The sequence below is a fragment of the Myotis nattereri genome (genome assembly GCF_964212035.1).
Source record: "Myotis nattereri genome assembly, chromosome: 15".
Lineage (NCBI taxonomy): Eukaryota > Metazoa > Chordata > Mammalia > Chiroptera > Vespertilionidae > Myotis > Myotis nattereri.
The window spans coordinates 55,401,136-55,416,509 of NC_138090.1; the positions used below are offsets into that span (position 1 = coordinate 55,401,136).

Consider the following 15,374-nt stretch of genomic DNA (forward strand, 5'->3'; position numbering starts at 1 on the left):
GTCACAGTTGGATTCTTGGTAGGGCACCTGCCCGGGTTGCAGGCTCCATCCCCAGTGGGGGGCGTGCAGGAGGCAGCCGATCCATGATTCTCTCTCATCATGGATGTTTTTTCTCTCTCTCTCTCTCCCTCTCCCTTCCTCTCTGAAATCAATACAAATATATATATATTTGTAAGTCTCTGTCGTGGATTGGTTGTGTGGCTGTAAATAAATTACTCACTAGTAACTTGCATGTGCCTCCGTTTCCTCATGTATCATGGGGTTCCTGGGACCCATTTCCTAGGTTGCTGTGGGGGGAATCCATACACAAATATAATGCTCCCTGACCAGATCGAACCATGACCTCACGGTTCATGGATCCGTGCACAACCACTGAGCCACACTGGCCGGGCTCCTGTCCCAGTCATTGATGCATCCCTTGGTTGTGCGTGCCCTGACCAGGCATCACACCATAAACATGGGCACATCCGGACAATGCTCCGACCACCTGAGCTTCCCGGCCAGGGCAAGGTGCTGTGATCTTAAATGGGGTGTTTCAGGGGGCCTCTCTGAGGAGGCGATATTCGGGCACGACCTGAAGGAGGTGAGGCCGTGGAAGGGAACAGCGTTCCAGGAAGAGAGAGTGGCACGTGCAAAGTCCCTGTGGCAGGATGGGGTCTGGGTGCTCAGGGAGCAGCAGGAGGCTGGTGTGCTGGGACAGAGTGATGGGGGAGGGGACGGTTAGAGGAATGTCACTGAACACCCCGATGAGATGACTCTGCTTTTATCCTGAGAAGGGGCGCTGCTGGAGGATTCTGAGCAGAGACTGGGACTAGCGCGAGGGGAGGGCAGGAGCAGAGAGACCAGGTAGGGGGCAGGACCAGGGGTGGGAACCACGTGGGCATCACTGATGAGACAGCCTGAGAGTGGGCTGCCCTGGGGGGTGAGGTCTGAGCTGTGACGTCTGACATTCTGGGGGACTCGCTGCCCAGGCTGCCTCGGACTCCTAAGGCCATCACCACGGGGTTTATGAGGGAAATTCCCAGAGCAGCTGGGAAAGGGAGCAGTGAGGGGGGTGAGGGAACAGGTGGAGACGGAACCACGGACAGGTGTGCCGAGAGCCAGGCACTAGCTCTGGGGATAGAAAGACAGCCCCGGCCCAGCCTGCCTCGCTCCACGGTTGAGCATCAACCTATGAACCAGGAGGTCCCGGGTTCGATTCCCCATCAGGGCACCTGCCCGGGTTGTGGGCTCAATCCCCAGTGTGTGGCCTGCAGGGGGGCAGCCGATCCATGATTCTCTCTCCTCATGGATGTTTCTCTCTCCCTCTCCCTCTCCTCCTCCCTCCCGCTCTGATATTTTTAAAAAAAGAAAATGAAAGAAAGACAGGCCGGGTTCGAAGGCCACCACCCTTCCAGGTAGCCGGCCCCTCTCTGGGACCTGAGCACCCGGAAGCCGACCTCTGACAGCCCGGAGGGGCTGGGAGAACCCAGGGCTCTTGTTGTGACTGTTGCATTGTTGTCACAGGGAAACAATTGAGGTTCCCGAGACTGTCCCCCCCCCCGCCCGCCCGGGTCCCCCTGCCAGCCCCGCCCCGGGCCACTCCAGCGGGGCAGTGCCAGGTGAGTGCTCAGGTATGTGGAGGCGGGCCGCCCCGAGGGAGGAGGAAGGAGGAGCCCTCGGTGTGGCAGGGAGAGCAGAGCAGGCCTGGCTGCGGAGGGAGCCTGACGGGGCAGGTGAGGAGGGGGCCCCGGGCGGGGCTGGGGCGAGGACGCCTGGGTCTGGGGGTGCGGGGAGAGCAGGGGCCTGGACTGAGGAAGGGCTGGGGGATCTAGACTCTTGAGTCATAAAGGCGTGAGGGCTGAAAATTGGGCCCCGTGGCTAGAGGAAGAATACAGGGCCACGGGAACTAGGAAGTGGGTGAGAGGTCCCCCCCAGGAGACCCGGGGTCAAACCCCATGGTTCTCAGGGGTGAGCACCTGGGAGACTGGACCCTGGGGAGAGGAGGCAAGTGGGGTCCACAGAGACTGGGGAATTGAATGCATGCATTTCTGAAGGATTTGGGGGAAAGGGGACAAGGTATGAAAGAGGAGGGCTGGGCATCTGGGCTCCTGGGTCTGAGGGAGGAGGGGCTGGGCATCTGGGCTCCTGGGTCTGAGGGAGGAGGGGCTGGGCATCTGGGCTCCTGGGTCTGAGGGAGGAGGGGCTGGGCATCTGGGCTCCTGGGTCTGAGGGAGGAGGACTGGGGGCCTGGGCTCCTGGGTCTGAGGGAGGAGGGGCTGGGGGCCTGGGCTCCTGGGTCTGAGGGAGGAGGGGCTGGGGGTCTGGACCCCTGGGTCTGAGGGAGGAGGCTGGGGGCCTGGGCTCCTGGGTCTGAGGGAGGAGGGGCTGGGGGTCTGGGCTCCTGGGTCTGAGGGAGGAGGGGCTGGGGGCAGGGACTCCTGGGTCTGAGGGAGGAGGGTCTGAGGGAGGAGGCTGGGTGGGAATCATAGGTCCCAAAGGGCAGAGCAGGCCCTCACCTCTTTGCTGGCTCCCAGGGCACCTCCAGGTGGCAAGAGCTGCCCACTCGGCACCATGAGCACCAGCATCGGGTAAGTGCCCCTGCCCCCCAGGCCGCCTATCCCCGCCCAGGTCCCCACGGCTCACCCACCCCCGCAGGGCATTCACAGCAGGTCACCTGGGCGGCCTCCCTCCAGCCCAGAGGGTAGGGTCGCTGGAGAATTCTTCTTGGAGGAGGTGGCCTTGAAGAGGAGGTTGAAGGCAGGAGACAGAGAAGGGTTTGGCAGGTGGAGCCTGGCCCTTGGGGGCGAGAGAGGAAGAAGGTAACTCTCCATCTGCTCCAAATATTTTTTTTAAATATAACTTTATTGATTTCAGAGAGGAAGGGAGAGGGAGAGAGAGAAACATCCATGATGAGAGAGAATCATGGGTCGGCTGCCTCCTGCACGCCCCCCACTGGGGATCGAGCCCGCAACCCAGGCCTGTGTCCTGACCGGGAATCGAACCGTGACCTCCTGGTTCATAGGTTGATGCTCAACCACTGAGCCACGCCAGCCGGGCGCTGCTCCAAATACGAATGCTATTTTAAAATTCCCATGTATTAAGCAACTACTGTGTGCCAAGCCCTTAGCATTATAATGATGATAATAATAGTTATGGAGGCTATAGAACACTTCACCTGCCCCGTCTCATTGAATTCACCTAATACCCTTACCAGAAGGAAGCCTGCCGGGGTTCTTGTCCCGGCATCCAGAAGGGTTCAGGAATCTGGGAAAGGCGCAGTGCGTAGATGACATAGGAATCCAGGGACTAATAAAGAGTCCGGAGACGAGTTATAATTTTGAAAGGCATTGGGGTGTCAGAGGACCTTCCGCTAAAGGGACTGAAGACTCCCTCCTTGCCTAGGACCCTTGCTTTTATTAACACAGTTTGTCCTAAGGCAAGGTGGAGATAATACACCTCAAAGGGTCCTAGCCGGTTTGGCTCACTGGATGGAGCGTCAACCTGGGGACTGAAGGGTCCCAGGTTCGATTCCGGTCAAGGACATGTACCTTGGTTGCAGGCACATCCCCAGTAGGGGGTGTGCAAGAGTCAGCTGATCGATGCTTCTCTTTCATCGATGTTTCTAACTCTCTATTCCTTTCCTTTCCTCTCTGTAAAAAATCAATAAAATATATATTTTTTAAAAAAATACACCTCAAAGGGTAAGGTTTCAAAGGGTAAGAAGCATTGTCAGTTTGGGGAATGGCCTACGGCTGTTCAGGTGTTTGGCCAGTAGGAGGCAATAACGTGTAGATTAGGATGCTTTTTGCTGTCTGGCAGCCACAGACAGTTTCCTATACAGGTTGGGGGAAATGCCTTCAGCCATTCCCAACAAGTGACTACATGTGTGACTCAACCCTGTTGAGTCCCCAAGTCTCATCAACCTTTTGATGAAACTCTTGAAATTATGACATGCTGGAATTGGTTGCCGGCAGAAGCCATTGGGCAGCCAACCCCTATCTTACAGAGAGGGAAACTGAGGCAGGAGAGATGAAGTCTCCTACCCTGGGTCTTAGGGCAAGGCAGGGGATTTGAACCCAGGTCTGTGTGACAGTAGAGACCACACTCCCCATCAGTGCCCAGTACCGTCGCCTCCCTCACCTGTCTTCCTAAAGTCTAGCTCTGCCCTCTCCGCCTCTGCTCAGAACCTTCCATGGCTCCCCGGTGCCCTCACAATGAAGTCTCTGCTCTTCTTGGCATTTAAACCCCGTGATCTGTCCCCAGTTCCCACTGTCCCTCTCACCCCTCTTTTCCTTCACCAGCCCAGAAGCTGCCCCCAAACCGAGTGCCAAGTCCATTTATGGTAAGTGGATTCGCAAGGGAACTCCAAGCCAAGAGAAACTGGGTCTGAGGGAGGAGGAACTCAGGCCTTGGAGTCCTGGGTCAGAAGGAGGAGGGGCTTGGGGGCCTGGATTCCTGGGTCTGAGGGGAGGAGGGAAGGGACCTGGACTCCTGGGTCTGAGGGAGGAGGGGCTAAGGGCGGGGGCTCCTGGGTCTGAGGGAGGAGGAGCTAGGGGCCTGGATTCCTGGGTCAGAAGGAGGAGGGGTTAAGGGCCTGAACTCCTGGTCTGAGGGAGGAGGGTCTGGGGGCCTGGACTCCTGGGTCTGAGGGAGGAGGAGCTTGGGGGCCTGGACTCCTGGGTCTGAGGGAGGAGGAGCTTGGGGGCCTGGACTCCTGGGTCAGAAGGAGGAGGGGCTGGAGGCCTAGACTCCTGGGTCTGAGGGAGGAGGAGCTTGGGGGCCTGAACTCCTGGGTCTGAGGGAGGAGGAGCTTGGGGGCCTGGACTCCTGGGTCTGAGGGAGGAGGAGCTTGGGGGCCTGGACTCCTGGGTCTGAGGGAGGAGGGGCTGGAGGCCTAGACTCCTGGGTCTGAGGGAGGAGGAGCTTGGGGGCCTGGACTCCTGGGTCTGAGGGAAAGGGAACTCGGCACCCGGGTTTCCTGACCCATCCTCCTCCTCCCCCCAGAGCAGCGGAAGCGGTACTCCACGGTGGTGATGGCGGATGTGTCCCAGTATCCCGTCAATGTAAGTGTGGGGTCTGCGCTGCCACGGGGAGTCCTCTGGGAGGAAAGGAGATGGGGGGTGTTGAGAGCAGGTGGGCTTCCGAGCTGGGGAGACGCCGCCTGCTCATCTACAAAGGGGACCTCGGACGCGGGTGGGTATCCGCGGGGAAACTCAGTGCCACGCAAACCTGCCAACTTTTCCTCTTGAGCTGGACGGTGTGGCCACAGGCGCAAGGATGGGGAGGGGGGTGGGGCGACACGGTTTGGTCCAGCAGAGCAGCGAAGGGCTGCACGCAGAGGTGCTTTGAAGGGACGAGATAGGATCCAGACCATCCCCGGACGCCAGGAGCCTCCAGTCTTGGGGGGGAGACAGGCCCAGGTGGTCCCCATTCTGATGAAACAGAAACGAAGGGCCCTGAGCCAAGGCGCCCATGGGTGGAGCCAGTGATCAGGGAAGGCGTCCTGGAGGCGGTGTGGTTAGGCACCCGCTGGGAGCCTGGCTCCAGGGACTCCGAGCCCACCCGGCACCACGCGGGGCACTCACTGCTTTCTGCGCGGCCCCTGCCAGCACTTGGTGACGTTCTGCCTGGGCGAGGAGGATGGCGTGCACACGGTGGAGGACGCCTCGAGGAAGCTGGCCGTCATGGACAGCCAGGGCCGCGTCTGGGCCCAGGAGATGCTGCTGCGCGTGTCTCCCGACCACGTCACGCTGCTCGACCACGTCTCCAAGGTGCCAGGGCCACGTGGGCGGGGGAGGCGCGGCCGGACGGAGCAGCGGGGCGCACAGAGCTGGGCCCTGGGGATGTGGGGAAAGGGGGATAGGGGGGGTGTCTTGGTGTGAATCTTGGCTTCCACTTAGGCAAGGACCCCGCCCCCCTTCTTGGACCAGCTCTCATCCATGAAACGGCAGTGGTCGGGGGGGGGGGGGGGGGGTCGGCCTGCGCAGCACGTGCCCCTGCGGGCACTGCTGTCTCCACGGAGGAGTGTCCTGGGTTGCGAGCCTCAGTTTACCCGCTGTTCCCCGCCCCCCCCCCCCCACAGGAAGAGCTGGAGTCGTACCCGCTGAGCGCCATCGTGCGCTGCGACGCGGTGATGCCGCCGGGCCGGAGCCGCTCGCTGCTGCTGCTGGTGTGCCAGGAGCCCGAGCGCGCGCAGCCCGACGTGCACTTCTTCCAGGGCCTGCGGCTCGGGGTGAGCGGGTGGGGGCGGGGCCACCGGGAGGAAGGGGCGGGGCGGGGCAAAGGCGGGATCAGGGCAGCCGAGGGGCGGGGCTTGGAAAGACGTGGGGAAGGGAGGGGGCTTTTTTTCTTTTTTAAAATTTTTTTAAAAATATTTTTATTGAGTTCAGAGAGGAAGGGAGAGGGATAGAAATATCAATGATGAGAGAGAATCATGGGTAGGCTGCCGCACACTGGGGATCGAGCCCGCAACGTGCCCTTGGCTGGAATTGAACCTGGGACCCTTCAGTCTGCAAGCCGACACTCTATCCACTGAGCCAGACCAGCTAGGGCTCTTTTTTAATTTTTTTAAAATTATTTTATTTTTATTGGTTTCAGAGAGGTAGGTAGAGGGAGAGAGAGCTAGAAACATCAATAATGAAAGAGAATCATGGGCCAGCTGCCTCCTGCGTGCCCCCCCTGGGGATCAAGCCTGCAACCCAGGCATGTGCCTTTGGCCGGAATCGAACCCAGGACCCTTCAGTCCGCAGGCAGATGCTCTATCCACTGAGCCAAACCAGCTAGGGCGGGAGCGGGCTTTGAGTGCAGATTGGACTCAGGGTCAGGGGCTAGGACAGAACAGGGGGGGGGGGGGCCTGGAAGGCAGCCACAGTCGGGATGGGGGGTGAGTGTGGTCTAAGAATGGGGAGCCACCAGGATGGGGCCTCCGTGGGAGGGGACGTGGCCTCGGTCTGGGTCAGATTTAGGGCGAAGGAGGTGTGAGTCTAGGGTGTGGACCTGCGTGGGGCCACCTGCGTGAACGATGACTGGACGCGGTCTGGGACCGAGCCAAGGAGTCCATCCCGCGCGCGCGCGCGCGCGTGCGCGCGGCCCGGGGCGGGCTGTGGGTGGGGGTGGGCGTGGCCTGACCGCGTGATTGGCAGGCGGAGCTGATGCAGGAGGACATCCAGGGGGCCCTGCACAACTACCGCTCCGGCCACGGGGATCGAAGGGCGGCGGCGCTCCGGTAAGTGGGAGGAGGGTGCTGGGAGCCGGGGAGAAGAGGGGACGGGTGGATGTCTCTGGGCCTCAGTCTCCCCATCCGAGAAATGGGCTGTTACCCCTGGCCTACAGCAGAGCGAATTTTAAATGGAGTCAAAGTCTCTTCAAGCCTTGCGTGTACGCCCTCCCAGACAAGTGCGCCCCCTCTCCTGGGCCCTACTTTTCCTGGTTCTGGTCCTCGTGTTCTCCCCCCTTAGCCCGTTCCCCCCCCCACCCCCCCGCCCTTGCCAATATCTTGGAATTCTCACTACCACTCCGAGCCTAGGTTTGACCCATGTGGACCACTGTGTCTGTTTTCAGCCCCCAATTTTTCCCCTCCTGGGCTCCTCGGGGGGGGACCCAGCCTCAGTGCCCCCTCCTTCCACGTAGGGCCACGCAAGAGGAGCTGCAGCGTCGCCCGGCGCCCGCGGACGAGACCCCGCCCCTGCAGCGCCGCCCGTCCGTCCGCGCAGTGATCAGCCCAGCAGAGTCGGCCGCGGCCCGCGAGCGCCCCCAGACGGAGCCCATCCCCGAGGAGGAAGCGGCTCGGAGGCCGGGCGGGGCGGAGACCCCCAGGAGCGCGGACCCGGCCTCCCCGGACCTGGGTCCCCGCGGCCCGGATCTGGCCAGTCTGCAGGCGGAACGCGACGTGGTGAGCGGGGCGGGGCCAGACGTCCGGGGACGGGCGGGGCGGGGCTGGGGGCGGGGTCAGGCCTCTGGGAGTGGGACCCGCGGGGACCGAATGGGGGGCGCAGAGCCACGCATCGGAAGGCTGGGTTGGGGGGTGTCTCTGAGCGCCCCTGGCTGGAGGGCTTTGCCAGGAGCGATGAGAGTCCGGGATCAGGAGTCTCACCGGCCCCCTGCTCTGTCCGCCAGGACATACTGAACCACGTGTTCGACGACGTGGAGAGCTTCGTGTTGAAGCTGCAGAAATCCGCGGAGGCGGCCCGAGTGCTGGAGCACAGGGAGCGCGGCCGCAGGACCCGGCGCCGGGAGTCCGGGGGTGAGGGGCGCCCCGGTGTGGGATCCCGATCACACCCTCCCTGCTCCCCTGGGCACCCCCAGATAGCCCCCCTGTCCCTAGGGTCTCCCCTCGCACCCCCTGCCAGTTTGGCTCTCCATCCTAATCTCTCTGGGGCGCTCCCCCTCTCTGACGCTGTCCCCTGTCCCCTTGCCTGCCCCCCCCCACCCACAGAGGGCCTCCTGGCGCTGCGGGCCAAGCCGCCCAGCGAGGCCGAATACACGGACGTGCTTCAGAAGATCAAGTACGCCTTCAGCCTCCTGGTGAGCACGGGCTTCAGGAGCGGGGGGCGAAGTGGGGGGAGCACGGCGGCTGGGGACCCCGACCTGTCCACGATCTAATGCCAGCCCCTCCCCCGCCCCGCAGGCGCGGCTGCGCGGCAACATCGCGAACCCCTCCTCCCCGGAGCTGCTGCACTTTCTGTTCGGACCCCTGCACGTGGTGAGACCACCCCCCTCGGCCCTCGAGACCCCCCTGCTGCAGGAGGAATCGGGGTTCCTCTTCTAGAGGGTCTGATGTTGTGCCCATTCCTGCCCCCTCTCCCCCTCCGGCAGATTGTGGAGATGTCCGGCGGACCCCAGCTGGCGAGCGGAGTGCGGCGGCCGCACCTGACGTCCGAGGCCGTGGCGCTGCTGCGGGAGAATGTCACCCCGAGTGAAAATGCGCTCTGGACCTCGCTGGGGGACTCGTGGACCCGCCCGGGGTGAGGGGCGTGGTGATCGGGGCGGGGCGTGGGGGCGCGGGGTGTGGTGATTGGAGGAACGGGGCAGGTGTGCAGGGGCGTGGTTACTGAGGGGCGGGGCAGGTTTACGCTGAGGCGTGGTGTTTGGGGCGGGGCGTGGGGGCGCTGGGCGTGGCGGGGCCTGGAGGCCGAGCGGGGTGATTGGCTGCCCGACGGGAGGGTGTGGCCAATGAAGAAAGAGCGGGACCTAGGACAAATGCCAGCACCCGATTGGAGGAAAGGCCAGAAATGAGTGTGAAGGAGGGATTTCAGACTACATCAGTTAGAATCTTCGGACGGGAACGAAAGGCGGGGCTTATAGGAATGGGGCGGGGTTACGGGGCGGAGCCATGTCGAAGGGGCGGGGTTTAGGAAAAGGTTTGGTCTGAGGGTGGGAAGGGGGCGGGGCCTGCACTCGGAGGCAGGGATCCTCGCGTGGTAGGAATGCGCGCAGCTAGAAAGCGGTTTGAATTCGGAGGCTGGGGGACCGTTCCTTGGAATCAGTGTATTTAGAAATATAATGGGGGTCAGGGGGCGGGGCTTAGAGGCGGGGCCGGAGCTGGGCCAAAGGAGCGAGGAGAGAATAGCTGGGTTAGAGTGAGGCTTGGGCACAGGGGGCGGGGCCAGGGAAGTGACGGGGCTTGGAACAGGGTCACTGAGCCCTCGGCCCGTCTTTGGCTGCAGGCTGGAGTTGCCCCCGGAGGAGGGACCCCCATATATCCCCGAGTTCTACAGCGGCTGGGAGCCCCCGGCCGCCGACCCGCAGGGCCGCCCCTGGGAGGACCCAGTAGAAAAACAGCTGCAGCACGAGCGGCGGCGCAGGCAGGTAAGGTTCAGGTTTGGGGGGACAGCAGGCTGCCCCAGGTGACACAGCAGGGTCAGGACTGGGAGGTCTGGGAGGGTGACACCTCCCCCCATCCCCCCACCCCCACCCCGCCCTGCCCCTGACCTGCCGCCTTATCTCCCGCAGCAAAGCGCCCCCCAGATCGCTGTCAACGGGTGAGTGTCAGCCCCAGGGCGGGGCAGCTGGGGTCCAGGAGGGGTGCATCCTGGGCTCCCCGCGCTGACTCCGCCCCCTTTTTTTCTCTGTCTTTTTCCTTCTGTCTTCCCGGCTCTTCGCAGGTGGGTGAGGTGGTGACCAGGCCTGGGGCTGGGGCCCGGGCTGGGAGAGGGGGGGAGGAGCAGGGAGGGCGGAGCAGGGAGGGAGGGGCCTGGGCCCAGATTTCTGGGTCTGAGGGTGGAGGGGGTTGGAGGCCCGGGTTCCAGGGTCCTAGGGAGGAGGGGGCTGGAGGCCCGGGTTCCAGGGTCTGAGGGTGGAGGGGGCTGGAGGCCCGGGTTCCAGGGTCTGAGGGAGGAGGGGCTGGGTGTGGGTGAAGTTTTGAGAGGTTGGGTCCAGAGTCCCCAAAGGGCTGGGAGAAGGCACTTTCGTTCCCCAGGATCTGGGACGCGCCCTGCTCGGGTCCCCACCAGGGTGTTGGAGGGAAGAGGCTGGGAGTTAAATATCCGGGTTGTGAGGAAGAGCTCAGGTCTGGTCCTTGGAACCTTAGAGACCCAGAGAAGCGGGCTCAGGACTTTAAGGGCTGAGGGGCCAGTCTCGGGGGAGGTCAGGAAGTGGAGAGGTGCGGGCTGCGAGGCTGGCCCCTGGCCTTCGCCTTCCCAAGGCTCTGCAGCTGCTGAGCATTAGCGTGGGGCCCTTTAAGGCTGAAAAGGGCCAAGAAATGAAGGCTTAAGACTTGGATTCCTCTGTCTCTGAGGGAGGAAGGGACTGGGGGTGCAACTTCATGATTCCAACAAGCAGTGGGGGTGCAGACTCTTGGGGCCTGGAGGAAGAGGAGGGGGTAAAGGGTGTCTGGGCAAGTCGGGAAGCCACGTGGGATGAGAAGAACCAAGCAGCAAAGCTGGAGGAGCAGAAGGGGGGTCTGGGCAGGGGCCGGGCAGCGGGTCTCAGCAGGGACAGCGTGCTGGGAGCTGCCTGCCCCACACAGGGGGCGCCGCGGCCCTGAAGACCCCCCCTCTCCCTTGCACAGGTAGGCCTGATCCGGGCTGAGGTCCCTCTCATTGTGGGGGTCGGAGCTCAAATCCCACGCCCCTTCCCCCAGCTGCCTGGTCTCGCAGAACCCCGCCCCCACTCCCATGCTTCTGATGCCCCCAACTTTTTTGTTTTTGCATTCTTTTTATTTCTTTATTGATTAAGGTATTACATATGGGTCCTTTATCCCCTCGATACCCCCAACTTTTAACCTGCCTTCTCTGTGCCTCAAGTTCTTTGGAGGAAAAAATATGGGAATAATAATCCCTTCTTGGAAGAAGGAGAAACCCATGAAGTTGTAAGGTTTTCTGTTAAGAGATCAGGTTCACGGCCACCTGTGCACACAGAAAGCCGAATTACTCAGGACGGGGCCGCTGGGGCCGGCCTGCCCAGGTCCCAGGCTGCTGTGCACCTTCTCGCTGTGGGACCGTCCCATCAGGGGTCACTGCCCGTCACTGTCCCTCCGCTTCCTCACCTGTGGAATGGAAATAATAATAGGATCCCTGGGAGGAGGCAGGGAAAGGGGAGTCCAAATTCATGCTTCTACCAGGGCTTGTCCTGAGAATCAAATCAGCTAATATATGTACCAAACTTTGGACAGTGCCCGGCATAGTGTGACTGCGAGTTATCATTATGTATGAGCCCAGTACATAGTAGATGCTCAATAAATAAATAGCAGCTGCCCTCGCCAGTTTGGCTCAGTGGATAGAGCATCGGCCTGCAGACCAAAGGGTCCCAGGTTCAATTCCTGTCAAGGGCACATACATTGGTTGCAGGGTCCTCCCTGGTCCAGACCCTGGCCACGGCTTGTGCAGGAGGCAGCCAATCGATGTGCTTCTCTCGCATCGATGTTTCTCTCTGTATTTCCCTCTCTCTTCACTCTCTCTAAAAACAATGGAAAAATAGCCTCGGATGAGGATTAACATACATACATACATACATAAATATTAAATCTTAAAAAATAATTAAATAGCAGCTGTCACCAGCTGTCTGGTCTGGGACATTTTATCATGTTTTCTTTTTTTTTTTAAATATTTGTATTGATTTTTAGAGAGAGAGGAAGGGAGAGGGAGAAAGAGAAACATGGATGTGAGTGGAACATCCATCCATTGCCTCCTGCACGCCCCCTACTGGGGACTGAGCCCCAAACGCGGGCGTGTTCTCTGACCGGGAACAGAACCTGCAGCCCTTTGGTGCAGGGGGTCTATGAAATGGAGGGGATGCTAGTACCCATACAGCATGTTGCCAGGCACATAAGCAGCAACATACTGTATATTCCAGCTGTTTTTCCCATGTTAAGCCGCGATTAACAGTACTAACCTGGCCCCCTGCCTTGGCCCCTGCTTGGCTCTCACCCCAGCTCACACGGACACCCTTCAGCCCAGAGCAGTGGGGCCGGCTGCCTCCTTTCCCTAACCCTCCCCCTTCTCCTCAGTCACCAAGACCCGGAGTCAGAACCGGAACCGGAACCGGAGCCGGAGCCAGCGGGGAAGTGGGTCCTGTGTAATTATGACTTCCAGGCCCGCAACAGCAGCGAGCTCTCGGTCAAGCATCGGGATGTGCTGGAGGTGAGAGGGGTGCGGGCTGAGGGGCTGGGAGGGTACCCAGCCCTCACTGCAGACACAGGCTCTGAACCCTGCCCTCTGACCTCCCCCAGGTCCTGGATGACCAGCGCAAGTGGTGGAAGGTTCGGGACCAGCGGGGGCAGGAGGGATACGTGCCCTATAATATCCTGACACCCCACCCGGGGCCCCGGGGGAGCCGCAGCCCAAGCCCTGCCCGCGTTCTGGTGAGTCAGGGCGGACCCCTGGGTCTTGAAGGGAGAGGCTCTGGGAACCAGATCCTGGGTCCTGGGGACGAGGGGTGGGTCGAGTCAAGGGCACCTGGCGGAGGAGGTGCTGGGGGGCGGAGTGTGTGTGGGGGGTCAGAACTTTATCTCCATCAGGAGGGGCTGGGAGTCCTGACCGGTGTGGCTCAGTGGATAGAGCGTCGGCCTGCGGACTGAAGGGTCCCAGGTTCGATTCCGGTCAAGGGCATGTACCTGGGTTGTGGGCACATCCCCAGGAGGGGGCGTGCGGGAGGCAGCTGACCGATGTTTCTCTCTCATCGATGTGTCAAACTCTCTATCCCTCTCCCTTCCTCTCTGTAAAAAATCAATAATATATATATTTTTTTTTTTTAAAAAAAAAAGAGGGGCTGGGACTCGGAGTCCTCCCTCTGATCCAGATGCTCTCCTCTCGGTCCTCTCCAGGAGAACAGCACCCCCCCGCCCCCGCCGACCTCGGCCCCGGCCCCGGCCCCCGCCCCTGCGCGGCCCCACTGGGACAGCTGCGACAGCCTCAACCACCTGGACCCGGGCGAGAAGGGTGAGTGGAGCGGGCCCTGTCCTCGCCGTCCGGGAGGGGAGCCGAGGCTCGGGAAGAGGGGGTTGGCCCGTCGCGAGGACCCCCCCACCCCCCCACCCCACCCCCCGTCCCTGATCCGCCCTCCCCCCCGGTTTCCCGCTTGCAGAGAAATTCTGCCAGATGCTCAGTGTCAACGAGGAGCTGCAGGCGCGCCTGGCGCAGGGCCGCTCGGGCCCCAGCCGCACAGCCACGGGGCCCCGCGCCCCCGAGCCGCAGCTGCACCCGCGCTCCGACGCCTCGGAGGTCCGCGCCTGGCTGCAGGCCAAGGGCTTCGGCGCCGGGTGAGTAGCCGGTGCCGGCTCCGGAGGCCTGAGATTCGGGCGCTGGAGGCGAGGCGTTCTCATTGGTCCAGAGGGCAGCGTGGCGGACCGCGGGGGACCGCGATTGGCCCAAAGCGAGGGCCCGTCTGGTTGCCACAGGGAAGGGCAGGTTGTGATTGGCATGTTTTCCCAGACCCCGATTGGAGCCTCTAGGGAAGTCCCGCCTCCCTCAAAAGTGGGTGCCCCGCCCACCTGTGGCACGCTGTGATCGGTGGGTGGGGATTCAGGAGCAGCAGAGCCCCTGCTTAGCTAGGATGCTGCTGATTGGACAACCGGCTGGCCCGGCATGACGTGATTGGCGGGGCTTGGGAGGCCGGCGTTCTGATTGGCCGGCAGGCTGACCGCGCCCCGCTGCCCTTGCTCAGGACGGTGGATGCGCTGGGAGTGCTGACGGGCGCGCAGATCTTCTCGCTGCAGAAGGAGGAGTTCCGCGCGGTGAGCCCCGAGGAGGGCGCCCGCGTGTACAGCCAGGTCACCGTGCAGCGCGCGCTGCTGGAGGTGAGCCGGGCCGCCCGTCCGCCCGTCCCGGGCCGGGACCGGGAGGGCGCCCAGGGCTGGGCCGCCGCAGTCCTCACTCCCACCCCGCCCTCCAGGACAAAGAGAACGTGTCAGAGCTGGAGGCCGTGATGGAGAAGCAAAAGAAGAAGGTGGAAGGCGAGATGGAAACCGAGGTCATTTGACTCTCCCCGGACCTCCGGGAACGGTGTCCGGGCGGCGGGTTTCCCCGCGCCCCGTGGGAGAATGGACTCTGCATGCAGACCCCCCGCCGAGGGAACCAGACCCCTGGACCGATCGCGGACCTGTTCCGACCCTGCTCTTCCCAGTCCGCGTGGATAAAACGGACCATCCTTGCTGGACAGTCCTGGGCGAGGCCGGGCCGGAGCGGGAGGGGCAGGGGAAAGACCACGCAGGGACCGCGCTCGTGGCGCGCTCAGCCCTGCTCCTTGCCATGTGCTGCCCAGTCTATAAACAGCCTCTTCTTCACAGGCCGTGCCAACTGCTGTCCCTTCTCTACCCGGCTCCCCGGGCGCTCGGGACCCTGCCCCTCTCCCCGCTGTAACTTCATGGGAGGGAAGCAGTCCAGGTCCTAGAGTCTAGAGACGCCCCCACCTTCGCCGGCTCCTTTCTCCGAGTCCCCCTCTCCTTACCCAGAGCCCCAAGCCAGGCTTCCTCCTGACCTCCGGCCCCGGTCACTCCCGAGGGCCCTTCTGAACACCCAGTGTCCCCGCCCCGCCCTCGCTCAACACCCTCCTCTGGCTCCCCATTGCCCTCCGAGCCCCACAGCCTGGAATCCCAGGGCCAGAGGTTTGGTCCCCACCCACCTCTGCAACCTCGCCTCTTCCTCATTCTCCCACGCGTGGCATGTTGGGCCTGCCCGTCTCCAAACACACTCCCGAAACCTCTCCAACCGCTGGTTTCTGCTGTTGCGACAGCGGGTCTCTGCCACCTGGTGAACTCCCATTCGGCCTGCCCGGGCAGCGCAGGCACCCAGTTCAGGAGGCCCGTCTCTCACGCACACGGTCCCCGCTTAGTCTGCCAGCATCCACTCGGGCCGTCCCACCTCCTGCCAGGGGCCCAGCCACGGAGAAGTGGCAGCTCCTGGGCAGGACTGGCTTCCTGGCCACGCCATCCTGCCAGGTGACAGCTCACGGGGGGC

At 62.4% G+C, this 15,374-nt stretch overlaps 1 protein-coding gene across 2 annotated transcripts; it reads left to right on the forward strand.

Moving 5' to 3' along the window:
* The first annotated feature begins 1,635 nt into the window (after positions 1-1,635).
* EPS8L1 (EPS8 signaling adaptor L1) lies at positions 1,636-14,712 on the forward strand. 2 transcript variants are annotated; one of them, XM_081107488.1, is made up of 20 exons: positions 1,655-1,715; positions 2,517-2,570; positions 4,284-4,324; positions 4,987-5,045; positions 5,592-5,753; positions 6,065-6,214; positions 7,125-7,207; positions 7,612-7,873; positions 8,098-8,224; positions 8,417-8,505; positions 8,609-8,683; positions 8,797-8,945; positions 9,648-9,789; positions 9,934-9,962; positions 12,428-12,560; positions 12,650-12,781; positions 13,244-13,358; positions 13,504-13,678; positions 14,083-14,215; positions 14,311-14,712. In XM_081107488.1, the coding sequence occupies exons 2-20, from the start codon at positions 2,554-2,556 to the stop codon at positions 14,395-14,397; spliced, it is 2,160 nt and encodes a 719-aa protein (XP_080963614.1). In that variant the 5' UTR covers positions 1,655-1,715; positions 2,517-2,553; the 3' UTR covers positions 14,398-14,712. The 2 variants fall into 2 exon arrangements, with proteins under 2 accessions (XP_080963613.1, XP_080963614.1); XM_081107487.1 differs by having other exon boundaries at positions 1,636-1,715; positions 14,083-14,712.
* The last annotated feature ends 662 nt before the right edge of the window (positions 14,713-15,374 follow it).

Excerpts from the sequence above, each read along its gene's own strand:
- EPS8L1 (XM_081107487.1), top strand. Across the intron at positions 5,046-5,591 it reads TGTCCCAGTATCCCGTCAAT|CACTTGGTGACGTTCTGCCT; the intron begins GTAAGTGTGGGG and ends GGCCCCTGCCAG. Across the intron at positions 7,874-8,097 it reads TGCAGGCGGAACGCGACGTG|GACATACTGAACCACGTGTT; the intron begins GTGAGCGGGGCG and ends TCTGTCCGCCAG.